This window comes from Haliotis rubra, unplaced genomic scaffold (assembly GCF_003918875.1).
Source record: "Haliotis rubra isolate DU_JTF1 unplaced genomic scaffold, ASM391887v1 Scf284, whole genome shotgun sequence".
In the NCBI taxonomy this organism is placed as follows: domain Eukaryota; kingdom Metazoa; phylum Mollusca; class Gastropoda; order Lepetellida; family Haliotidae; genus Haliotis; species Haliotis rubra.
Window position 1 is genome coordinate 1,091,526 of NW_025766936.1, and position 27,828 is coordinate 1,119,353.

At 40.8% G+C, this 27,828-nt stretch overlaps 2 protein-coding genes across 5 annotated transcripts; one reads left to right on the top strand and one right to left on the bottom strand.

Moving 5' to 3' along the window:
• Nucleotides 1–1,563: 1,563 nt before the first annotated feature.
• Nucleotides 1,564–22,609, bottom strand: LOC124281423 (calcium uptake protein 1, mitochondrial-like). Of its 4 annotated transcripts, XM_046717471.1 has the most exons (14): nt 22,490–22,609; nt 20,452–20,844; nt 19,741–19,870; nt 19,252–19,414; nt 18,252–18,289; nt 16,008–16,034; nt 15,506–15,526; nt 9,492–9,606; nt 8,888–8,970; nt 7,590–7,784; nt 7,293–7,433; nt 4,240–4,348; nt 2,998–3,087; nt 1,564–2,365 (listed from the first exon to the last, which is right to left on the bottom strand). In XM_046717471.1, the coding sequence occupies exons 1-14, from the start codon at nt 22,558–22,560 to the stop codon at nt 2,214–2,216; spliced, it is 1,728 nt and encodes a 575-aa protein (XP_046573427.1). In that variant the 5' UTR covers nt 22,561–22,609; the 3' UTR covers nt 1,564–2,213. The 4 variants fall into 4 exon arrangements, with proteins under 4 accessions (XP_046573427.1, XP_046573429.1, XP_046573428.1 ...); XM_046717473.1 differs by lacking the exon at nt 16,008–16,034; XM_046717472.1 differs by lacking the exon at nt 15,506–15,526.
• A 1,793-nt stretch (nt 22,610–24,402) lies between these two features.
• LOC124281426 (proliferating cell nuclear antigen-like) lies at nt 24,403–27,751 on the top strand. Its single transcript, XM_046717476.1, has 6 exons — nt 24,403–24,853; nt 25,047–25,144; nt 25,345–25,412; nt 25,828–25,972; nt 26,800–26,973; nt 27,490–27,751. The coding sequence occupies exons 1-6, from the start codon at nt 24,633–24,635 to the stop codon at nt 27,567–27,569; spliced, it is 786 nt and encodes a 261-aa protein (XP_046573432.1). The 5' UTR covers nt 24,403–24,632; the 3' UTR covers nt 27,570–27,751.
• Nucleotides 27,752–27,828: the final 77 nt, after the last annotated feature.

Genomic DNA, 27,828 nt, shown 5'->3' on the forward strand with positions numbered 1-27,828 from the left:
AATTTGGTGACAATCTACATTGGGAGATTATGCAGACACCAGTCGGTTTGGGTGACCTTGACCTTATTTTCAAGGTCACCTCAACACTTTGACCACTTTCAAACTCTTGTTAACGCGATATCTCATGAAATGTTGTACCCAATGTCTTCAAATTTCGTGACAGCCTACATTGGGGGATTACGCAGACACCAGTTGATTTGGGTGACCTTGACCTTATCTTCAAGGTCACCATGACACTTTGCACGCTTTTAACTCTTGTTAACGTTATATTTCATTGACTGTTGTACCCAATGTCTTCAAATTTGGCGACAGCCTACATTGGCGGATTTCACAGACATCAGTTTATTTAGGTCACCTTGACCTTATTTTCAAAGGTATGATTAAAACTTGTTCGCATGGTGATTGTAAAGTTGATTGTAGGAGCCAAAGATTGTAACTAAGATTGCTCTGTGCAAGTGGGCCCTGGTATATATAATTTATAAACAGATGTGTAATATAGCTGCCGGTAGCATTAAACAAGGCTCTATGGATTATGAAACTTCAGTTTGATGCTTATGTGCACAACTGAGTGTGCAGAGTTGCTTCCCTTAGTTACTAGTTCCCTGTGGTTGTCTCTTTAACACTTTACCCTAATATTTGGTATGTTGTATGCTAACTGCCGTGTTGAAGACCAGCTTAGCTTTCTTCCCACATCATGCGAACAAGTTTTAATCATACCTTTTCACACCAATGTTGGTAGACTGATGCTCATGTCAATTCACTGGATTGTTTAGTTGAGATGTGTATTTACAGATGCTCATTGAAGAGCTGGAATATTGCTCCCTGAAAGCATTTGTGTGAACAATATCTGCATATGGAAGAAAATTTAAATTTGCACATTCAGGCAGGTTTCCAGTCATAAGACAACCCAATAGTTTCTCCCCGTCATCACCCCATTTTAGTGTTCAGTATGTGTGATACCAAGAATTTTGTTCACACTTGTGTCAACTTGAATATAGCCAGTCATCTGAAAGCTGTTAGTTTCATATATTGGCGCTTTCCACAACTTTAATCAAAGATGCCAACCCAAAAGTGTTGCAAATAGTAGATTCAAGGATCAAAAATAGTAGTTTGACCATAAAAATTAGTAAGCAACCAAATACTTACAATCATGATGGATTTTGAGAAAAATATGACACTAATCAAGAGTGAAGCTTTAATTTCACATACCTCCAACAGAAGATTTCCAAATTATCAGCGTGTTACAATTCTTCTTGTCTCGTTTTAGCAGGGCTGTGTGGTAGCCTAGTGGTTAAAGCGTTCGGTTGTCACGCCGAAGACCCAGTTCAATTCCCCACATGGGTACAATGTGTGAAGCCCCTTTCTGGTGTCACCCGCCGTGATGTTGCTGTAATATTGCTAAAAGTGGCGTAAAACTAAACTCACTCACTCGTTTTGGCAAAAATGTATTTTATCATTGCGGGGGATATTGATGACTTTGTCTTGTTTATGATAACTCTGCAATCTGTGAGGCAGTAGTGCTTCGTATATTCAAAAATGCCTACAACACAATACAACAAACACTTATTTTTGGATAACAATTTTATTATAGATAGGTATGTATCACAGTAGATAGATGAAAAGTATTCTTTTTTAAATCTGTGGTGTCTGAAAATGGTAACATTGGAATACTCTCTCAAGAGAAAAAAACCCTCTCTACTTGAATACAGTGTGTTTCACATCTAGAATCATGATAAGGGTTCAATATCGAAGGAGGAAGAAAAATCCCATAAATGTTAACTTGCTATGATCAGGTGCTCCCAACAGTAGCACTGCATACACAAGGTCCTCTGTCTACAGGATGAGCATCTTTCTGGGCGTTAACCCTTCTACCAAACACCCTGAACCTTCCTCCATGCTTTCTGTCGCACATTCAGGTTCTGCATCACGAAGCATGAAGGAATATCACTCAATCACTAGTGTTCGCATGGACTGGCAGAGCTGTGATTATCACACCCTGACAAACCACTACATTGTTTAGCTACCTAAAGTTCATACCAATTGAAAAAGGTGAGATCAATAAGTAACAAGTGAAAGGTGTGCAGCGAAGTCAAGAGAGTCAAATATCCAGGTCATTTCACCATGTTCCATACCCGTGCTGACACCAAGGAAAGGGCACGTGGTGGAGTACCCTCTGAGGGGGTGATGCCGAAACAAGATGGAGAAGCAGCCCTTCAGTCGATGAATGTCTGGGTCTGTGACTTGCCACACTTCCACATAGCATTAAGTAGTTTGATGAGGCCGGTGTCCTTGGGTTTCTCCAGGCCCCGCATCACACGCTGCTTCATCACTGACACAAACTCCTTGTTACTCAGCTGGCCATCGTCTGGGTGGAACAGGAAGGGAGTAAGTATGGTATAATGGTAATTATTGCAATTTTCTAGCAATTTCACACTGAGGGCACAAGAAGTGCGCTTTGCATATTGTGCCTGTAATATCATGCTGGCCCCAAAATGACCTACACCGACAATCAGAAAATTAGGATAGTAGTCCTGTCCAATTCAACAAGGAAATATGTGACTGCTTAATTTTCACACATTTAACATTTATTGTCATTACAAATATGTTTAAAAAAAAGAACATAACGGGGAATCAAACATTAACACCTCTATTGTATGGCTGACATATTTTGGCTCGGCCAAAGCAGATTCAAGTTGTGTGTTCTATAGATAGTTGCCTGTGAAGTGGACTGACAATGTCATAGTGTGATGACAATCAAATACAGGGTCGCGGCACTGACTTGTCATAACACGTTCAGTTACTTTTATCAATACATCTGTATCTTAAAATATATGCTCTCATACAAGTACGTAAATGTCCGCTTGTGTTTCTCATGCTCACAAGAATATGACCTCTTTACTTAACTAGTGCATTAGAACGTAGTTACTTGTACAGAGAGACATAGCTGTACAGGACTATAGTGAATAGCCTTGGGTAAAGTAGACATTGACTTCTTACTGTTTTCATCGAAAAGTGTGAAGACAACATCGATGACGTGATCGGACAGCTCAACATGGGCCACGGTGCGGGCAACATGGCGAAATGTCTCTGAAAATGACAGAAATCAACATATATCTCATGTATTTCACAGACATTTGTCTCTTAATGCTGTACTCCTGACGGTGCTCTGTATATACTGGAGCAGACAATCCAGTGATTGATATTATGAGTAATGATCCCCAATCTGGGTACAATGACATGCAATCAAGTCACTGATCAACCAACCCTTTACAATCACTTCTAACAACCTGCGGGGAGGTGGGGTAGCCTAGTGGTTAAAGCGTTCGCTCGTCACACAGAAGATCCAGGTTCGATTCCCCGCGTGGGTATAATGTGTTAAGCCCATTTCTGGTGTCCCCCGCCGTGATATTGCTGGAATATTGCTAAAAGCGGCATAAAACTAAACTCACTCACTCACTCCAACAACCTGTACAGGCTACCAGTTCTAGTGAGTGAGTGAATGAGTGAGTATGGCTAGGCTACCACTAGGCTACACAGGCCCTCGTGTCTTTGTGAAGATTAAAGATGTTAAGAAAACATAAAACATTTGAGATGAGATAAAGGTACACCGAAGTGCCCGGCCCTGTCATAATGTATAGTATTGTGTAGCATTTCGAGTCGGGGGTCAACTGAAAAAATATCTTTAATCTTCGCAAAGACTGTGCTAGGCTACCCAAAAGCCCTGCTACCAGTTCTAACACAGATCCCCACTGTTTACTTCATGGATGGAAAATATGAATATACTTAGAAAACACCCTGATCAGATGAGAAACAAAGATAGATGTGTTTCAGTCTGACACAACAGGGCTGCAACTGGATTGAGCAGTGGACATCTACAGTGTAAATAACAGTAGAATACCAATAAATACACCTACAATAATTAGAGGTTTCAAATAGATTTGATAAATGTAAAAAGTGGAAGGTGTGCTGATAAGTACAATCATGGATAAAAGATTTTACCATGAATTTGTGAAATACTCAATTCTGATTAATCTTTGTGGCGTTCTAAAGGAGACAAACATCTTCAATGAAGAGCCATACAACCTTTAGATTCAACCATGATGAATATAACATCCTAATTGTATTTAACATAATTAAATCTACAGATACACTGAAAATTTTGTTCCTCATTGATACCCCTCAAGCATCAGTCAGAATGCAGTAAACTAAATATTCCATGGCAAACTGGAAGATACATACCCATATCAATGGAGACACCCGCAAGGTGGTAGAAGCTGAGGGCGGTGTCCACGTCGTTGATGCTCTTCAGGAACAGCCAGAACGCTGTATACTCACTAAATCCAATACCCTGAAACAGCCAGATCACTGTTTACTTAATAAATGTGATACTACAAATCAGCCGGAATGCTGTGCACTTACTAAATCCTGTACCCTGAAACAGCCAAAAGGCCGTGTACTGACTACTCCCAATACCTGGGAACAACCAGAAGGCCTTGTACTGACTACTCCCAATACCTGGGAACAACCAGAAGGCCTTGTACTGACTACACCCAATACCTGGGAACAACCAGAAGGCCTTGTACTGACTACACCCAATACCCAGGAACAGCCAGAAGGCCTTGTACTGACTACACCCAATACCTGGGAACAACCAGAAGGCCTTGTACTGACTACACCCAATACCCTGAAACAGCCAAAAGGCCGTGTACTGACTACACCCAATACCTGGGAACAACCAGAAGGCCTTGTACTGACTACACCCAATACCCAGGAACAACCAGAAGGCCTTGTACTGACTACACCCAATACCCAGGAACAGCCAGAAGGCCTTGTACTAACTACACTCAATACCTGGGAACAACCAGAAGGCCTTGTACTGACTACACCCAATACCTGGGAACAACCAGAAGGCCTTGTACTGACTACACCCAATACCTGGGAACAACCAGAAGGCCTTGTACTGACTACACCCAATACCTGGGAACTGCCAGAAGGCCTTGTACTGACTACACCCAATACCTGGGAACAGCCAGAAGGCTGTGTACTGACTACACCCAATACCCAGGAACAGCCAGAAGGCCTTGTACTGACTACACCCAATACCTGGGAACAGCCAGAAGGCCGTGTACTGACTACACCCGATACCCAGGAACAGCCAGAAGGCCGTGTACTGACTACACCCAATACCTGGGAACTGCCAGAAGGCCTTGTACTGACTACACCCAATACCCAGGAACAGCCGGGAGGCCTTGTACTGACTACACCCAATACCTGGGAACAGCCAGAAGGCCTTGTACTGACTACACCCAATACCCAGGAATAGCCAGAAGGCCGTGTACTGACTACACCCAATACCTGGGAACAACCAGGCCGTGTACTGACTACACCCAATACCCAGGAACAACCAGAAGGCCGTGTACTGACTACACCCAATACCCAGGAACAGCCAGAAGGCCGTGTACTGATTACACTCAATACCTGGAAACAGCCAGAAGGCCGTGTACTGACTACACTCAATACCCAGGAACAGTCAGAAGGCCATGTACTGACTACACTCAATACCCAGGTACAACCAGAAAGCCTTGTACTGACTACACCCAATACCCAGGAACAGCCAGGAGGCCTTGTACTGACTACACCCAATACCTGGGAACAACCAGGCCGTGTACTGACTACACCCAATACCCAGGAACAACCAGAAGGCCTTGTACTGACTACACCCAATACCCAGGAACAGCCAGAAGGCCGTGTACTGATTACACTCAATACCTGGGAACAGCCAGAAGGCCGTGTACTGACTACACTCAATACCCAGGAACAGTCAGAAGGCCGTGTACTGACTACACTCAATACCCAGGTACAACCAGAAAGCCTTGTACTGACTACACCCAATACCCAGGAACAGCCAGGAGGCCTTGTACTGACTACACCCAATACCTGGGAACAGCCAGAAGGCCTTGTACTGACTACACCCAATACCCAGGAACAACCAGAAGGCCTTGTACTGACTACACCCAATACCCAGGAACAGCCAGAAGGCCGTGTACTGATTACACTCAATACCTTGGAACAGCCAGAAGGCTGTGTACTGACTACACTCAATACCTGGGAACTGCCAGAAGGCCGTGTACTGACTACACCCAATACCTGGGAACTGCCAGAAGGCCGTGTACTGACTACACCCAATACCCAGGAACAGCCAGAAGGCCTTGTACTGACTACACCCAATACCAAAGAACAGCCAGAAGGCTGTGTACTGACTACACCCAATACCAAAGAACAGCCAGAATGCCTTGTACTGACTACACCCAATACCCAGTAACTGCCAGAATGCCATATACTGACTACACCCCATACCCAGGAACAACCAGAAGGCTGTGTACTGACTACACTCAATACCCAGGTACAACCTGAAGGCCGTGTACTGACTACACCCCATACCCAGGAACAGCCAGAAGGCCTTGTACTGACTACACTCAATACCCAGGTACAACCAGAAGGCCTTGTACTGACTACACCCAATACCTGGCAACAGCCAGAAGGCCTTGTACTGACTACACCCAATACCCAGGAACAACCAGAAGGCCGTGTACTGACTACACTCAATACCCAGGTACAACCAGAAGGCCGTGTACTGACTACACCCAATACCTGGCAACAGCCAGAAGGCCGTGTACTGACTACACTCAATACCCAGGAACAGCCAGAAGGCCTTGTACTGACTACACCCAATACCTGGGAACAACCAGAAGGCCGTGTACTGACTACACCCCATACCCAGGAACAGCCAGAAGGCCTTGTACTGACTACACCCAATACCAAAGAACAGCCAGAAGGCTGTGTACTGACTACACCCAATACCAAGGTACAACCAGAAGGCTGTGTACTGACTACACCCAATACCTGGGAACTGCCAGAAGGCTGTGTACTGACTACACCCAATACCTGGGAACTGCCAGAAGGCCGTGTACTGACTACACCCAATACCCAGGAACAGCCAGAAGGCCTTGTACTGACTACACCCAATACCAAAGAACAGCCAGAAGGCTGTGTACTGACTACACCCAATACCAAAGAACAGCCAGAATGCCTTGTACTGACTACACCCAATACCCAGTAACTGCCAGAATGCCATATACTGACTACACCCCATACCCAGGAACAACCAGAAAGCCTTGTACTGACTACACCCAATACCCTGAAACAACCAAACACTGTGTACTTAAATTCCTCCCCACCACCAAGATTAAATGAACAGGTCAAACCCAACCACAAGGGTTCCCATTACTCACCCTTGGGTTTTCCTTGAACTTCTTCTTCACTCTCTTCAACATGCGTAGTTTTTTCTTCTCTGGCATTCCAGCATATGTGATGAGGACATTGCCGAAGTCTTTCTCTGATATCGTGTCATCATCCTGCTTGTAGCGATTGAACTGAAACAGTCATTTAAGGAGCCTCATGACATCAAAATGAACAGTACATGGAACACAATTGCCTTGCCTTCAAATGTATAATCGCCATTCAATGCATTCCTGTCAAATTATCCATCATTATTTAAATCCATAACAAGGACAGGGGAGACAACCTACCTCTATCTTGAGGATCTCTGTCTGGAGCTGTCTCTGGAAGTCAAGGAAACCTTGCACAGTCAACTTTTTCTTGCTGTCCACACCAAAGAAGTAGGTGAGGAGTGAAGAACTCATGCCCTTGTTGACACTGCCAGTGTTGGCATGGTCTCGGTGCCGCATCCCGATCGATGTCTGACTCTGTACCACATCGTGTACCTGCACACACACAGAGGGGCAAATACAATATACCCACAGTAGCCCCAGGATACATTTGTCAGTTTATCACAATGTTTAATTACTGGCCCTTGATTTGCTGTACCAACCAAGGATACACCAACACATGGGAATGGGCAAGGGAGGCAACTCATATTCCCTACAAACCATAGAAACAGCTAGTTTCAGAGGGCTTGCTTCGACCATCCTCCCCCCTGTGTTTTGAGCACAGATATCGTCATCCATTTGTGTCAAGATCGTTTAGTTGAGAGTCAAAATCGGGTTTCAATTGACTTGCAGAAATAACAATAAAGAATTGGTAGGTTTCATGATAGGTGATCAATAGGCCTATCATCCATGATTATGTTCACATTAAGCTTTAATTGATTGCATGCGACGGTAGCGTAGCGATCGGCAAAGCAGGCGGGTGGGGTATACCGAAGTGTCCGGCCTTGTCATAATGTATCGTACTGTGAAGCATTTCGAGTCGGGGGTCATCTCAAATGTTTTACATTTTTTTTAACATCTTTAATCCTCGCAAAGACACGAGGGCCTGTGGTTTCAAAGGACATAAAGACATTCATTTTCTCTTAGAAGCTCAAACTGGGGCAGGTTTGTAACTTGCTTTCTGATCGGTATGCTGGACCCAGCAATATAACCAATCAAAGTGGCAGATGGAAATCAAGGGCAGACAATTTGAGATTGTGTGAGAACCACGGGAATGGATCCAGGTTTTCATGCAGATGTACCAAAATGTTTGCCCTGGAGATATAGTTGATAGTATACCGTCTCAACATGAACCCTTCCCTTAAAACCCTTCAGAGCTGAGAGGAAACGTGGGATTTCCCTGTAATGTGTCTTCAGATGGTGACTCTTGTAACAGCTAGCATTGTTACTGGGCCATAACAGGAACCCCATCCGTATATTGTAGTCAACATGTGCTACGGTTTTTTGTGTTTGGTGCAGATTGGTCTGTTGTTCAGTCATTGGAGAGTTGCGACGTTTGTTCCTAAGTAACCTACCTACAAACACATTATCTTTTCTTAAATTATGAGCAGAAGTATACAGTAATCGATGACATTGAAATGATAGTCTGACCACCTTACCTTCTGGAATTCTGTGTATTCAACTTCCCCGTCACCATTTAGGTCAAACATTCGAAATCCAATCTCAAAGTTGCGAGGAGGTGCTATAAATAGATGTACCACACTGAAAATACTGTGAATCCAAACAAGCTCTTAGTAACAAGGCAAGTATACACAGAGCAATGTCAACAGTTTAACAATCGAGATGGTCACCTCGAGATGGTGGCTATCCAATAAGATGGCAGACCACCACACAAAATAGTTGACCTACAAACAAGATAGCTGAGTAATGGATAAGATAGATGACAAATAGACAAGATGGCTGACTAATGGTCGACTGGTTTGTTGTTTTAAGCCACATTCAGCAATTATCCATCTATATGGCGACAGTCCGTAAATAATCGAGTCTGGACCAAACAACCCAGTGATCAACAGCATGAGTTGCAATCTACACACTTGGGATACGATGACATATGTCGGCCAAGTCAGTGAGCCTGACCACCCGATCCCAATACTCGCCTCTTACGACAAGCATGGGTTGCTCAAGACCAATTCTAATCCGGATCTTCCCAGGTTGGATGACTAATGGACAAGATGGACGGCAAAGACAAGATGGATGACTTACTTGACAACACTGTGAGGAGGAAGATATAGTCAGAGAAGGAGATGAGGCCTGTCTGCCCCAGCCTGTAGAAGATGCTGTCGTGACTCACTTCACACATGTCATCTAACTTCTCCCGCTGTAACATGTCACCACCAGGTTTTCAGTTAATGTGCGTCTGCTGCCCTCACTTTGACTACACTAGTACACTAATGCTAGCAGAACCTGCTGCCCAGAAACTATGGGAATGATGGACGCCAAATGAACAATGGTGTCTACATGTCCAATCATTGAACAAATGCTAAAAAATATTATTGATGATTTCTTTAAGCAGTGAAACTAAACTGATAATTGTTCTATGCTAAACATGCTAATATGGTTAAATGTTGTCTTCAAAGCACTTAAAGTATGACAATGTTAAACTGTTATCTGACATTATTACAACACAAAAATATAATATTAACTCCTTTTTTTTAAAAAAGCTAGAAGTAAATAATTGATCATTGAGCATAAATATTACTGTTATGCTGTTAAGAAGGTCAGTCAAATGTAATAATGGACAGCAGGGATCCGGAATCAAGCTTGTCTGATGAGCGACAAACCACACCATCTACTACAACAATACACGTCGCCATCACTACACCTCAGCAGACAAGGCTGACTCGGGTCCCTGCCTGTCATTGGGGGGTCAGTTTCTCTCATCAAGCTCATCATATATACTGAACAAAAAAATTACAGATCATGAATATGTTTTGGATGATTTTTGTAGTAAAGACCAAGCAGACAATTTCATAAAAGTCCCAACGATGTTTATGATCCTGACATGTTTTTGTTAAGTGTACACGACAAATTTTAATATAGCATCTACATAACAGAAGATGAACAGTTTCTATGGACACTAAATGGACACAACTGTTTCCGTGTCATCAATATAACAAAGTCACACAGTGGAAATGTCCAAAACGAAAGATATTAGTTTCAAAACACAATAATATGACTGAAAAAAGAACTTAAAAAACTACAACACCACATCTAGACTAATAATTCAGTCAAAATAAACACATTACACACACTAAATGAGCACAGGAAAGACTTGTAACTGTTCCAGTGACAGAAATGAAAACACAAAGATTGTAAAGAGAAAATACGGGGGATGAGGTCGCCATTTTGAATACTCTCTAAATGATGTGTTTCACGATTCTTCGAAGTTGCACAAACGCTCCTCTACCAAATCAGGTAAACTTCACTGAGTACTAGGATTCAGATAGGAGCACACGCTTCACTGAAGACCATTCTACACCCTTTATTGCTCAAAAAGAAAGTTACAGGAAAATAATTTCAGTCTGGTAAACAGATAATTAACAGTAATTTCATGCATAATTGTTAGAGCCATGGGAACCACAACATATTTTCCCATGAAATGACTTATTGAGAATTAACAGTATCAAGATGGCCGTTCCTCATGCCCAGCTTCCCGCAACACAACAGAACAGGAACATGTTTAGAAGCCCTACTTCGGTTCGGAAGGGGTATTGTACCCTTGTACCCTTGTACCTTGTAAGTCACTTGTGGAGGTTTGGGAGGGATATTGTACCCTTGTACCTTGTAAGTCACTTGTGGAGGTTTGGGAGGGGTATTGTACCCTTGTACCTTGTAAGTCACTTGTGGAGGTTTGGAAGGGATATTGTACCCTTGTACCTTGTAAGTCACTTGTGGAGGTTTGGGAGGGATATTGTACCCTTGTACCTTGTAAGTCACTTGTGGAGGTTTGGGAGGGGTATTGTACCCTTGTACCTTGTAAGTCACTTGTGGAGGTTTGGAAGGGATATTGTACCCTTGTACCTTGTAAGTCACTTGTGGAGGTTTGGGAGGGATATTGTACCCTTGTACCTTGTAAGTCACTTGTGGAGGTTTTGGGAGGGTATTGTACCCTTGTACCTTGTAAGTCACTTGTGGAGGTTTGGGAGGGATATTGTACCCTTGTACCTTGTAAGTCACTTGTTGAGGTTTGGGAGGGATATTGTACCCTTGTACCTTGTAAGTCACTTGTGGAGGTTTGGGAGGGGTATTGTACCCTTGTACCTTGTAAGTCACTTGTGGAGGTTTGGGAGGGGTATTGTACCCTTGTACCTTGTAAGTCACTTGTGGAGGTTTGGGAGGGGTATTGTACCCTTGTACCTTGTAAGTCACTTGTGGAGGTTTGGGAGGGATATTGTACCCTTGTACCTTGTAAGTCATTTGTGGAGGTTTGGGAGGGGTATTGAACCCTTGTACCTTGTAAGTCACTTGTGGAGGTCACTTCTTGCTATAACTGTTACCGATCGATCATCAATTTAGGTACTGTCAACTGGAGCAACTAATTTGCAAATAGCATGATACACTATCTCTACATCAAGAGTAAATGATCTCTGAACTCAACCGAAGACCTGAAAATCCTCTGTCCATAATCCTCTGTTTGTTCAGTGTGAGCTGATATATTTCAATATGACAGATACACCATGCTGCTACAATGTGTAGAACAAAGCACTGATGAAACTCAAGTGAATCAAAGCAGTTGTTGTTAACAGTGACTGCTGGTACACAAAAAGTTACCTCAGTTTGACATATAAACTCATAATAAAATGACTGAATCATCTTAAATCTAATATATCTAAATTTACAGTAAGCAGGTACTTTTCTTAACTTCTGTAGCTCAGCACAATGTTACAGTCACATGTGTGGGCTAATGGTGCTACGTCAGATGCATGTGCCGAGTGTATATATCTGATATTGCACCTTCAGGCAGGGAATATGCAGTGGTGAGGGTTGAAAGATATGTTTATACACTTGTTACTAGTTGTGAAGCTTAATGATTGTGATCAAATCAGTCAAGTGTTTTTAAGGATAATACAAAATGGGTATAAAGATGCTACTATTGTATCCAACATGGCATAAAAACTAGCACAGCTACTTCCAAAGCTGGTTGCATTCTCACAAACATATCCAAGCATCTACAGTATGTATCATATATCAGAAGTCAAAAGGTGCATTTCAATACATGTATAACACTGGGGAACAAAGGGTTTCTGTACAACACAATAGCTGTGGTTAAAGATGGTGAATGTGCCACACGTAAAGATGGCAGACGACAGCGCCATGCGGCGTTCACGCAGACAGGCTGCTGTAAACCAGGCCATAGAGTCTCATATGCACAGTCTGACAGGTAGGCAAACAGACATACAGATAGGCAGTCTGACAGATAGGCAGATAGGCAGTCTGACAGATAGGCAAACAGACATACAGATAGGCAGTCTGACAGATAGGCAAACAGACATACAGATAGGCAGTCTGATAGATAGGCAGACTGACAGGTGAGCAGACAGCAGATGATGGTGACTCAGCATAAGGGTATAGTCAGCAAATCTTTAAGATGAAAGACTGCCTGGAAAATTGGGCTGCTTCCCTTGGTCAGATTCCCACAATGACAAAAACAATGCATGTAGAGAACCTGGTTATTAAATAGTATGACAGCATGAAAAGGTTGAGTCAAGATTGAGAAAGTAATTATTATTGGTGACGGAACAGCAACAATGACGTTCCATTATGGTGATGTCACCTGGCATGGTCTAATTAGGTATACATCCCTGAAACAGCATCTGGCCTTATGTAACTATGGCAACCTGAAGCACTGTATACCATGGAAACATACATCATTCAGCTGCACCAAGAGGGTCAGGTGTGGACATTCTCCAGCTGCCAGCACTCTCCCTGCAGGGAGGCCATCACAAGTTGCACACACTGTCTCCAGCTGGGGAACAAAAACATCCAGGTCGGTCTTCAGTGGAAGCTCCTATTGGGCCCAACGTATATATTGTTTGGTTGGTTAGGGTTATGCCAACAGGAAGAGGTGAAACCAAGACGGGTTTGAAAAACACACCTGACATACTACTGTCCAGGACAACATAGTCGTGGTGTCCGTGAATACATTAAGGCATACTCAGAGACATAAACAGGGGTGATGCCTGCAATGTATGTCCAGACGGAGGGTAAACGCTTCCTGTGCACATATTGCTCTAAGGGGTTGTGAAACCACGAGTCACCCCCTCAAAATGTCACGTGATACACGAGTGTCATTCAATAAGGGTTTTGTAGAACGGAACTACTGTCAATCAGTGTGCCCATCATCACCATTACATAGATATCGTGTGACATAACTCAGCACACTGTTGGATACACCTTGCAGCATGTATGGGAGTAGTGCCTGGCTCCTTGCACAGGTGTGACCCAGCCATGTTTGCTGGTCCAGTAATAAGAAACAGGTTGCCATCCCTTGGTGGTGTATCAGTTACTGAGCCAGCTGTCAGCTAATTAGCTGATCCGTTTTACTACAGACAATAAAATGGGGACAACTAACACCAGCAAGAAAAAAGTCACTATTCGAAAAATTGAGGCAAAAACAATGACAATAAATATCAAATATCACTACTACGATTGAGAAAGATGGAGAAAATGGAAAAACAGGCAAGAAACATGATTGTCCAAGTTGAAAAGTGTAAACATGCATAAAGACATTTCAATTTCTCTTACAGTTGCCATTCAAAGTAGGACTGAGAAAATGAGCCAACTACAACAAGGAGCCATTCCCTACCACTCGGTGCCCTCTAAGACCTGTGACTTGATGCTCTATATGACAGCGGGAGAACCTTGCGAATATCCTGACGTTAAATATACCTGCGAGTCACAGCATCATTCATTCATATCCAGCAGTCAGGAGCTTACTATACAAAAGCCAGTTGTCTTCTAACATGCAGGACTGATTCTAGAATAAGCAGACCCATAGCCAGCTGAAGGTTCTGTCCTCTTGACATTAACTACTTTACTGAGATCAAACTGTTATATTTTCACACATACTTGATGGCTCCACTAACAGGCAGCCAAGCAAATTAGATTCATGTTCTTCAAATGGACTTTATGATAACCTCTTATGCAGAGAGACAATAATAAGTTACACCAGTGGTATTAACACGTCTCCTCCTACTGTGCAAGCCTGCTGGTGATAACGTTAACCCTAGTCCACAAATATGGGTTCATGGAGGCTTTGTGGAAAGGTTGGAGTAACTACAGGGTCATGTAGCGCCATAGAAAGTATTCACAATCACGTTTGATGCTGTGTAGAACATGACCATCTGCCTTAGTACTGATCTATCTATAGTATGTATACAGTATGCCAGAAGTTTCTTTCATGTTTATTCTCCCGCTTATTAATAATATTCCCGCCTCATTACAAAAGGGCCAGACAGACCTGTGACTACAGAAAAGAGCCACATCCTATGCCGGTCAGTGAGTCTAACCACCAGATCCCCACAGTGGCTGCACAGGATCAGCACAGGATCAGCATAGGTAACAGGGAACCAGTACTTACTTAGAACCCTACCTGGATCAGTAACACAGGACATCTGAGACCAGGTCACTACAAAGACTCTGAATCAGCTGACCTGCCTTTACTTAGACGAGCCCCGTCTCCCCATCTCTACTGCTTCATGTACTACACAGTACACATGTACTACACACAGCGTTTGTTTGCTATACAACCCCAACATCAAGCTTGCCAGAAGAGTATCAAAGTCGTTTTGTATTTGAGCTGCTTCTTCAGTAAATATTCAGTAAATGTACCTGTTGTGAATAATCTAAATTTTGAATCTAACAATTGAATAGGGGCAGTATTTCCTGTAGAAGCAATATCCTAGAACTAAAGTCCTGGTTGTCACAACATACAGAAGTAAGTAGTCAAGGTTCATTAACAATAACAAATTTGTTTCAGTCACAAGATTTTATCAATCAATAAAACCATCTGAATAAAATTTGAAAACTAGTATTCAACTCAACTTAAAACTAAAACACAGGAAGGGGGCATAACAGGCCATATCAACCTAAGAATGGAGAAATACGTAGAAATTGTTCTAAAGAAATGCACTGCCATGCAGAAAGGAGAGAGACACTCTAGAAATGTTAGTAGGGCATCAGCAGCAGCAGCAAAGGAGAGGAAGAGGCGCACTCACCATCTCAAACAGGTTATCCTTCTACGTTCAATACAAAAACAGCCATTCATTAGATGCGTATCTTATACTACACAAATACATATCAGCAGTTAGGCGGGGGAAGCCGCTTTCAACAGTATTTCAGTTACAAGCTGTCAGTTTGTGTGGGAGACAAAGGTGATGCAGGCCCTAGTCAATTACCACGTTGGTGCATCTCACAGGCATGGTACTGACTGACCTGGATCTGGCCTGCTAGCTAAGGGAACTAACTCTGTATAGTCAGTGAATCTACAGATCACTTTCATCACCTTCCATTGACATTACACGTTATTAATTTTTGCAATAAATCTATTCACTGAACCGTCATTCTTGAAAAAAACCCATAGCATAGTGTTTGTTTTTTAAATTAAACTTGACTGCCACTTCTAAACAGATTCCCTAAGCTACTAAAACTGGTCATTTCAGGACAAGGAAACAATGGGTGTGACACAATGGGTGAATTGACAATAAAAACATAGCATACATTTCCTTCTCTACTGGTAGTCTGGCTCTGGAACAAAAACATCATATTTATTGTGCTCGTGACCATAGTTGCCATGTTTAAGTGTGCATGTACATGATTCCTTCACTGTTACCACGTTTCAATGACTCCCCAATCATCCAGTGCATTACGTCTCCAGTCCATTCATGTTAATTTTGAGAAAAATTTAATGAGCTTCAGATAACTGTACATCAAATTACAGATATCAGCAAAATATTCTGAGCTCATGTATAAAACAGATAAAGTTGGAATTTTACTACCGAGCTGCTGACAAATTGTGAATAATCATATAGAATGGAGATATAAAACACTTAATATCAAGGGTGATGTAAATGTTATTTCTTCCCCATTTATCAGAATGACCAGAAGATGCTTTGCTAACCAGTATTAAACTCAGAGAGTAAGAAAATTGAGATTTCCCGATGACAGAAAAGCTTGAAGCCTCCCTGTAGCCGAGATGGTGCACGTTCCCCTTCATCATTACATCATTAGTTCTACATGAACATCTCTACGGTTAGATCCAGGACTAATCAATGGTTTACACAACATGTAAGAGGCTGCTTTCATTATTTGGTTTATAGATAAAAAGCAAATCCACTGGGTCCGCAATTGCAAAATAAATACAAATTTAAAAATATTCAAATGATTCTCAGGGTTTTTTGGAAAGCAAAATCAAAAGGGCTTTATCTCCAGTCCTGTATCAAACTAACTTGGGAGAGTGTGCTATCAACAGTTTTCAAAAATCTGAACATCAGGTTAAATTCAGATTAATTTGAAATAAATCTAGAAATATTTAAATTTTGCAAAATGTTGGTAGATCTATAAACCAATCACAAAAAAGCTTTGCCTCCTTTTACTTTAAGTAATATATTGTTATTAATTACAATATGCAGCCACTGTCTTGTTCCACAAAGCATATCAGCATACTGCATACACAGCACACTGTAGCTTCGTATGTTACCATCCCGTGCAGGCCTCACATACCACAGGCACTTAGTGATCAGTTCAGATATACTCTAGAAAATCATTCACTTGTGTTCATGTTCTCATTTTGTGAATAAACAATCATAGAAACAGCTTTACCAATTATCTAAATACATGCCAGTCATATTATGAAACTAGAAACAGCTTTACCCAATATCTAAATACATGCCAGTCACATTATGAAACTAGACATTTTGTGGCATGGCCGTAAGCATTTTGTTTAAACATTTTGTAAACCCACAGCTGAACCTTGAACGTAAATGACTTGACAGGGAAGAACACCATGAAGAGCCAGAACAAATCCTTGTCAGGCCCGATCCATTAAGTATTTGTAGCTACAACAGTTGTAAGTCAATTTCCAAACTTACAAGAGTCATAGTATTAATACTTCTGGATCAGGACCATGAAAACAAGGATTTTAAACTATATAAAACACAGCTGGTGTATCCACAAACAAGCAGGAAGTACCAGACATGTTCCCACTTTTAGACTACGTCTGAATGTTCCTGCTACATGACACTTGTCTTGGCTTACAATCAGTTTGTTCAATCTATAGCAGCAGCCCAGAGATTACAGATAGTGAATCTCCGACATTGTTGTCTTGGTCAGAAGTCAGTGTAGCTACACGTAATATGATAAAGATACTTGCATCTATTCAAATGCCAGAATTCAAAAGTTTTGCAATTTTGCAAATCGTGGATAGAGACCACAGAAGACATTCAATTCAAGACATGACCTGACTTCTACTTTGCCATAAATTAAATCAGTTGGAGGAATGACGAATTTCACAACATGACTGTACAATAGACATACCCAAACTTCCTGATAAAGAAATATTTTATGTGAATAAATTAATTCTATTATGCACAGTGACAGCATGATAAGTTATATGAGTACTGCTACATGTATTTGTGACAGTAAATAGTTCTATGTGTGGACTGATGTTTGCTATGAGATATACTACAGTTGGTTATCAAGCATGTTTACTATTCTACAGGAGTCAAACTCATCTAGTATGTCTAGATTTCTAAAGTTGCACAAACATTTTCACACATTTATAAAAACTGACTTCATTTCACATATTTTTAGATCTGTGATTCATATTTTCTGAAGTTAAACTGTTAATGTCTAACTCAATGAATGTCCAATTCAATTAAAGTTTTCGTTTAAATTATTCATATGATTTACTGAATTATATTTATGAATTGTGATGAAAGTACCGCAGCAACAAGCTCCACCTACCTTAGGGTCGAACTTCCTAAACTGGTCGAGTCCGAGGCCTGTAAACACCAGACACACAATGGAGAAACAAAGGAATACAGAATCGGGATCACTTCATAGGTTTCAAGACGTTTCAATCCAAGATCAGTTACTACTTGACAAGGAATCATAATAAAACACACACTGAATACAGGCCAGATAGGACAATCTATACAATACACCCATCTGGATAAACGTATCAATGTATTGTATTGTATAAGCCAGTTCATATGTTACAGAAACTGTCACACACAGTTTCCTAACACCCAAAAGTCTAGTGATAGTACATGATACACATGTACACACTAATATATGCTGTGCTGATAAGAATGTGTACATATTTTACCCATGTGGGGAATCGAACCCGGGTCTTCAGCGTGACGAGCAGACGCTTTAACCATTAGGCTACCCCCCACCAACAAACATGAGGTACAGGGGATCTATTACCAGTCACAAGGCACCACTGTGTATGTTGTGTATTACACTGTTACCAGTTACAAGGCACCACTGTGTATGTTGTGTATTACACTGTTACCAGGTACAAGGCACCACTGTGTATGTTGTATATTACCCTGTTACCAGTTACAAGGCACCACTGTGTATGTTGTATATTACACTGTTACCAGTTACAAGGCACCACTGTGTATGTTATGTATTACACTGTTGTATATGTTGTGTACACTGTAACCAGTTACAAGTTACAAGTTACAAGGCACCACTGTGTATGTTGTATATTACACTGTTACCAGTAACAAGGCACCACTGTGTATGTTGTATATTACACTGTTACCAGTTACAAGGCACCACTGTGTATGTTGTATATTACACTGTTACCAGTTACAAGGCACCACTGTGTATGTTGTATATTACACTGTTACCAGTTACAAGGCACCACTGTGTATGTTGTATATTACACTGTTACCAGGTACAAGGCACCACTGTGTATAGTCAGTGACGCAGAAATGGTCCTCCTCCGACCTACCTTCGGGCTGTTTGATCCCAGGCGTGATCGAACGCACAAAATCCTCTGGGGTCATGAACACTTCCCACACGCCAGAATTAATCTGCACCTTCAGGGTGGCAAAGTACCGGAAAATCTTGTCCGGGGTTGAGTAGGCTCGGATTCTGTCTTCATACCCAATGATCTGATCAACAAAAGATTATTATCTTAAGTCAGACAATTTAGCCCACAGGTGAACTGTGTTCTCTTTCATTGAAAGAGTACAGTATAGATGATAATTTGAAAGAGACACTGTCCAGTTTGTGTCCAGGTACAAATCAAATACATGACGTGTGACAGTTTTGTAAGTTTTTGAGTGTAATTCTCCATGTTCCTTGTGGCCCTGCTAACAGTTAGGCTCTAATACTCTGTGATTACCTTGCATGATTCATTACTCAAGACACAGGCTTGCTAGACAACTTTATCTGACATCTTGTAAAGTTGTTTTAAACCAAAAACACTCATTCCCACCTTCCGGTCTCTGAAGCCGATCTTCTTCTTCTTGGTCTTCTTGCCTTCGTCATCGTGCTCGACGGCCTCACTGGACTGCCCCTCCACAGCAGCAGCATCCACCTTCAACCACTTTGCCAGCATCGTCATTCTGAAACAATGTCCCAGCAGCTGTTACATACATAGTTCTATGTATGTAGTTGTGGTAAAGTAGGACAGCTTTAAACTGTTTCAGTGGTGTCCCTGTCATATCCTGGGATGATGGCCTGGGCTTATGTAAAAGAACAACGAAAACCAAGGCCTACTTCCACCTATAGGGATGCTTGCAAGTGTATTCATGAGTGAGCACTTAGAGTAAACCTCCTATGTGACATGTTCCTAACTTGTCAAAGTGTACAACATAGGCCACAGACTTCAGACAAGAAACTGTACATGTTGCCTTGATGTTAGACAATGTTAGAGTTCACAAAACCTGGATTCAGGGAATTAGTTATTCATGGCCTCTTTTCATCTGCTGAAAAAAAACTTTATGAAAATAGTAAAAACAATGAGGAATCAAAACTCTCTTTAAAAGATTCTATGAATAGGTACTACACACCTCTCTTTACACTGAGCGACGTTAAACCCAATTTCACCTCACCTCACCTCTTTACACTGAGCATAGTAAGTGATCATAAAATTAGGAGACAACTGATTGAAATGATATGAATTAAAGAAACTATGCTAACTTACCCATCAAATCCAAAAAACAAAAGCAAGGATCCTCCTAAGAGAGCAAAGTAAAACTTTGAGTAGCCACTGGATGGACGAGTCTTGTGACCGAAATTGGAATATGGTGTTTGTTTGGCTGCCAGGCTGGCGTATGTGTGGAGAGAGTTGACAGGCAGCGTCCCCGCTGACACAGATCTATATAGTGGCAGACGTACAACTTGAACAGGTGGCGGTGACAATGATGAAGAAGATGATGGATGCTTGTATGGTTGGGTACCACCATTTAACACTCTGGCAGCTATGCAAGCAGTCCTCACCGTCGACCCTCTCTGTTGTAGTAACTTTGAAAATTCCATGGCAAGCATCATGCCATCTCTCTTGATCTTCAACGAGCCCAATTTCAACATGATTAACCTGAAAAACACAATAGTGCCCTGTAAGCCTGCTGTACACTATCTGTCAGTATCTATGCTATAATATATTATTGAATAAAAAATTACATCTGACATGAAATGTTAGCTCTTAGAAGTGACTGAACAGATCAAGGGGTTAAGCACAGGTTCACTGTGACACCACTCCAAGACAACATGGATCAGTCAAGAATGAAGATATGGGGAGACACTTCACAGTCAAGGCATTGCTTTCTACAGAGAATAAAACAATAATTGATCTAATGCTATTTTACACCACAGTTATCAATATTACAACTTGGCTATGGTTGGTTTTTTGTTTAACTTTGCAATACTCAGCTATACGATTGCAGTCTGTAAATAGGCAAGTTTGTATCACACAATCCAGTTATTGACTTCATGAGGAGTGATCTACACAGTTGGGATACGATGACATGTGTCAACTATGTCTGACCACCTGATCCTGTTAGTTGTCTCTTATGACTAGCATGAGTTGCTAAAGATTGATTCTTACTTGGATCTACTACTAAAAAATACTGTAAGTAATTGAGTTTCATAGCAGTACTCAAGATGGCATGTCTAGCTGTTGTAACCAACATCATGAGTGAAACAGACATTTGTAAACATTATGATTTATCACAAGGTCATAAGTTTTGAGTTATAATACACAGCAGGTATTGACAGATGAACATTGCATTGAAACTTTCTAGTAATACTGATTAACCTCAGACAACTGACACAAAGCATATTACATACTGTTACCTAAATCTCTGACCCACCTATCAACTCTTCGATCAGATTACATATTTAACAAGTATAAAGTTGAACTACTCATAATATATGTCAGAATAAATGAGGAGATATAAAGTTATCTTATTTAAAAATATGTGTGTACTACAACAAACAAAATAATAATATCCATCAGGAGCATAGATCAATTGATATATGACATAATCAGTCAAACCCGCAATGTAGCTAGCTACCCAATCACCACTGTAAGTATTTAGTAAGTAAACAGACAAATATGAGTACTCATAAATTAGAATGTGCTACAACATATTGACTCAGTGAGTTGGATGACTGAGCATGTCAAGTTGAATGATCAAAACATACAGCCTAAATACTCTGTGGTGAGGGCATATATTATGTTTTGCATTTTTTTCAGTGAATTATGATTCCTGTACATTATGGCAGTGTATAAAATGCGGTATGTTCCCAATCGTGAATCTGTATGTCACAGCCCGTACCTTGAAATCATATCACGATAGACAGCAGTGTCGAGATAGGGTTACCGCTGCTAATTTGGCAGATGATCTTGCCAGGAACATAACGACAGGCTATTTCGCAATTGGGCAATTTCCACCTGGATAAAACTACTTTATCGTGGATATCGGATGTGTGTACATAAAGGTGATGTCACTGAGATCTGTCACTACACTAGCCTAGATGTGATCAATACATCCTCGTGGGTCCCATCAAAACAGTTGACCATTTTGCCTTGACTTGCATACGATCCCACTCACAAGTGGACAAGGCCCATCAGGATAATTCCTGGCCGAGGACATGAGATTCAACAATTACATGTGTACTTACACCATACAAATACTAGTTTAATACACAACGGCAAGTGGGGTGCAACAGTCACTAACCTTAATGCACTATTAATTACACACTTGACAGGGGTTAAGTTCGTCCCGTAAGCACAGCCACTAAGTGGCATCCATCTTCCTATGGTCGACTAACATTTCGCGTGTTTTTCCTTCAATACCGAACGATAACGTTACTCTGTGATTGGCTGCCGCGTGAAAATGTTTCCCCATAGCCAATCATTTACCGGTACATTCTAACCGGTTTCAAATAACGGGTGCATTTAGTAGTGTGTGTTCGGGCGACTATTCGGAATGGGATTTTTCACTAACAGTTCACACTGCAGCAACACGGACGCCTCATACTAGTTGGGGGTTTCGTTGATTCGTTCACTGAAAAGAAACCAAAGTATATGAATGACATTAAGAAGTGATTCTTTGATCCGCATTCAGAGATGGTAAAGAGTAGGGGAATCATAAATGTCAACTTATTGTTAGGAACAAAGTTTCGTTTATAAATATGCCTACTCCTTCATCAGACCCTGGATTTTTAACCCGTCAAACAAATGTAAAGTGAAGTTAGTATATAAACGAAATCACGAGTTGAATTGTTCCAGACACGACAGGTTCAACGATATACACCACAAGTGTAAAGTGAACGAAAATATATGGAACAGCAATAATTTCCTGAAAAGGCCAGCCAAGCACGGCTATGTCAAGCTGTAGACTAAGCCTGAAAAACACACAAAGAAAAACTGCTGAATTAAAACCCAGTTAACTAAATATTGAAACATTCAGTCAATCAATATGTTGTCAGCTATCAATCTTCGCCTATGCGTCTTTCAAAGTGATTGAGTGAGTGAGTGAGTGAGTGAGTGAGTTGAGATTTATAGTCACATCGGCAATATCTCAGGTCTACATATCGTGACTTAGAAAGTTATAAATTGATAATAAATGGAATTAAATTACTAAAACCTGTCGACGAAGGACTGTAAAATAACTAGATTACCACAAATGGAAACGTAAATTACTAAAACCAGTAATCAGATCTAAAACATTTTAACTATAGAGGACGACACAATATAAAAGCAGGCTACATATTGCCAACAACTGAAGGCAGAGCACCATGCTAGAGACCATGGGCACTTAAGGTACTTTTGCTACCTGAATGGACCCTGGTTGGATTTATCCCATCCCTTCAGCCGCTGTCGATTGTAGGAAATATTTAGCCGAAATTTAAAAGAACAAAAATACTACGTTTAAAAATCTGGTAAACTTAAATTTAACTTTGAAAGTTTTGGGACTTACGTACCCTCTCAGGAGGACAATAATTTTATAGTACTTCATCCCCTTTTGAGGGTACAGCCACTGACAATCTCAGTTATTAATCTAAACTACCAATAATAAAATATTTACTTATTTACAAACTATAGTCATCAAAATTTACGCGTCTTTAAAAAAAACAAAAAAGCGAGTAAGCATAAAATGAAACTTTGAACGCATTATCATGAATATAAGTTACAGAAATTGCTATACGAATAGAACTAGTATCTTAATTTACCTGCATCAATCTTTTTCATACGTACATATTTTCGGCAAGTTTTCAGCTGTATTAATCGTTGATGGACATGTTTTAACAAAACTTCAGGGCCTTATTCTGGAGATTACAAGTTTTTTTCAAGAATCTTAACCTATAACAAGATGTCTCGGTGTGGTAAATACATATAATAAAACCAAGGCGTCATTAAAGTTTCCTGTTAAGCCCATTTCTGGTGTCCCCCGCCGTGATATTGCTGGAATATTGCTAAAAGTGGCGTAAAACTAAACGCAGTCAGTCATTAAAGTTTCCTAAAACGCGTTTCTGTACAGCTAAAAACATAATCACCCAAATACCATCAACGGTTCGTATGTTTCCGCTATTTTTCCGAATGTTACCGAACGAACGATAATGAAATACCGGAAGTAATATTTTGATAGCCAATCACATTTACTGTGTCGTAGGATTTGGCGCCTTTTGGACGTAATTTGGCGGGAGTCTTCATTCGTTTGAGGGAGACAGGTCGAGATACACAGTAAGAGGGAAATCTGCACCCATCTCAACTGAGGTTATCTCTTCGTGTCTGGTTTTCACCAAGAAGTCGTGACTTTAAGCTGCTTCCTTTGGCTGTACTTTTATTTACACCGTTGCCAATTTCACCTTGTCATAATGTTTGAGGCACGACTCAATCAAGGATCTTTGCTTAAAAAGATCATGGAAGCTATCAAGGAACTTCTGAATGAAGCAATCTTCGATTGCCAGAGTACGGGTGTCACACTTCAAGCCATGGACAGTTCCCACGTCAGTCTTGTGTCCCTAAATTTACGAAGTGAAGGATTCGAATCGTACAGATGTGACAGAAACTTATCGATGGGAATCAACTTGCAGACGTAAGTTTCTATATTTGGAAATAATAATGCTCACTCATCAAAACATGTTTTTAGAATATTTAACGACTGATTTCACTTATAATACTCATTAAATAGGTGGTGTCAATGTAATGATCTCTGCACTCCTTTTGCTGTAGCACAGTATACGCTCTAGATTATGCATGTATATTCATGTTTGTTGTTGATGTTGCAGAATGTCGAAGATGTTGCGGTGTGCAGCCAATGACGACATCGTAACAATAAAGGCTGACGACGCAGGAGACAAAGTCAAACTTGTTTTTGAAAGTCCAAGTAGGTTGTGTTTACGCTAAAGAATACTGAGAATATCAAAGCTTGACGAACTTGATTTTACCGCCATTTATGTTAGGCCTAGTGCCAAAGTCGATGTCTCACTTGCGTATTAGAAAGTTACTTCGTAGTACGAAGTTTCTGATTGATAATTATTTTTGATGAGGGTTCATAGAATATAAGTGATATAATTTTATTTTCAGACAATGAAAAAGTATCCGATTATGAAATGAAGCTGTTAGACTTGGACACTGAACATCTTGGAATTCCTGTAAGTACATGTATCTTGGTTGTATGTCGGTGATGTCTTGACTGAGAGATGCTTCTGTTAATGCCAGTATTTTTGGTTCTTGTGTTGTATATATTTTATTGTGTAAGGCAGCTTGTAGTGCTGGGCCTCCTTTCACAAAGCACTAAGGTGAACCAAAGTGACTAAGGTAACCTTAGTGAAAAGTAAAAGAATGGGACTTACGGTTTACCTTAGTAAAGGTTGCTCTGTGGAAGGAGCCCCTGGTTGGTTTGTGGTAACAAAGACATATTTAGATTAAGCCTCTGTAGTTAAGGAAAATTGTTGTTATCGTAGATTCTCGGTATTGAAGTGATGAGATGGAAAGTTGGGGATCAACTCAAGGGTATGCAAGTGTATCTGGTTATTTTAGTATATAATTGATTTACTTTCTGTTCAGGATACAGAATACAGCTGTGTCGTCAAGCTACCGGCAGCAGAGTTCCAGAGAATCTGCAGAGATCTGAGTCAAATTGGAGATTCAGTCGTCATATCATGTGCTAAAGAGGGCGTTTCCTTCTCTGCAAGTGGAGATTTAGGAACAGGTAATGTTACACTAGGACAACATATCAGTGTCCTGCATTAACCACTATTCAAAATCTGAAGAGCAGATTTCTTCTCAAGATGTACAACAATTGACTGTAAAAGAAATGTTGTTTTTAACATGCCATGTGACAGAGCTTCTGCTTAGGAAATATCCTCAACACCTGTTACTGACAAGTTTTGTATCTGAACTAATTCCAATTCCAAATGGTTTCCATGTCCCAGTTTGGGACCATCTGTTTGTATTTACAAGTTGCTAAAGTTCGCTCTGTTTCTGTCAGTGTGTTGAAATGTTTGTTCAATTTTTCTGAGATTAGTATAGAGACACTCACACTGATTGGTTGAGAAATGTTGACTGAGGAGAGCTACATGGCAGGATTTATGAGATAGGAATCGTGTCGTAGATCATTTATAGGGCTGTGTATGACATGCAGTGCCAGGGTATTTGTTATGAACCTCTGAACGTATGAACTGATACACACATTAAATGTACCATCTGCATAAACAGGATTTGTTGTTAGTCCTCTGTCTAGCAGTGTGTGATATTTGGATGTAATACTCCTACAGTTTAACTCTTGGTCAAGCAAGTTCAGCAGGTACTGAATGGTGAACTTTCTGGACCAATTGTAAAGTTTTGTCAAAGACTAGTTTGGATCATAGCTTTCATTGGCTGGTGTTCGGGTTGTCCTTTAGAATATTTGTATGCATGTGATGCAGGTTTTTGTACATGATATTGTGTCATGTCCCAGTTACATCCTCCCCTAACCTTATGGGGATTCAGGTGGCTGTTACAGTTGTGCAAATAAATCCTGACAATTTGTCTTTCCAGGCAACATCAAGCTGGCCCAGAAAGCATCGGCTGACAAGGAAGAGGAAGCAGTCATTGTTGAAATGAACCAGAGTGTATGTTTGACATTTGCCTGCCGATACCTCAACTTCTTCACCAAGGCCACCCCCCTCTCACCTCAAGTTACCCTCTCGATGTCACAGGACGTGCCATTGGGTAAGTGATGGTATAGGTTGCCACAGTCCTGGTACAGTGTTGGTCCTTTAATTGTCAGTAGCAGTTGTTTGGATACTAGGTCCTGGTTTTTATCAGTCAATTAATATGGAGTGGGGGTGAAAGTGGTTCCTGATTTGATAATATTTTGTTGTTGTTTTGTTATAATTAGCCATGCAGTTATGTCCTTTGAGCATGTCAGAAACCAATGGCTAAGAATTAGTTTGATCCCAGGTCTGTTGGATGATATTGCTAGGTTCCTAGTCTCCATATCTGTCGTTAATGTTCAAGACCCATCCCAATGCATATTTTTCCATTATTGGAAGCTGTAATAGTTTTCTAATAGACAGGCTTTTCAAAGTTGAAGTAAACCTAACTCTCTTAATGGAAATCGATAAGGACCATTTTGTGTGATTTGGTTTCAACTTTTGAGATTCTGACTTGTCATTGATGTAGGTATTTAACCGGAACAAAGATGATCTCCTGTATCCCTATATTGTATATTACTTTGTGTTTCAGTTGTGGAGTACAAGATCGAGGACATGGGCTACCTGCGTTACTACTTGGCTCCCAAGATAGAAGACGAACAGGAAAGTTAAGGAAACAGGAACGACTGATGTTAGAAGATTGTTAGACATTTGTGGGAGTTTTGGGTATCTGTACAGTTTTTCAACCCGAGACTTTGTGCTGCTATATGGACAGACTTTTACTACAAATCAATTGGAGCATTTGCACATGTATGTACTGAAGCTATCTGTGAATAAATATTGTAACAAACTGATTTCTTTTGAGTATCATCAATGTTTGTATATCATCTGTTTACATGGGGTTTCAGGGTTAGCAATTAGACAAGGGATC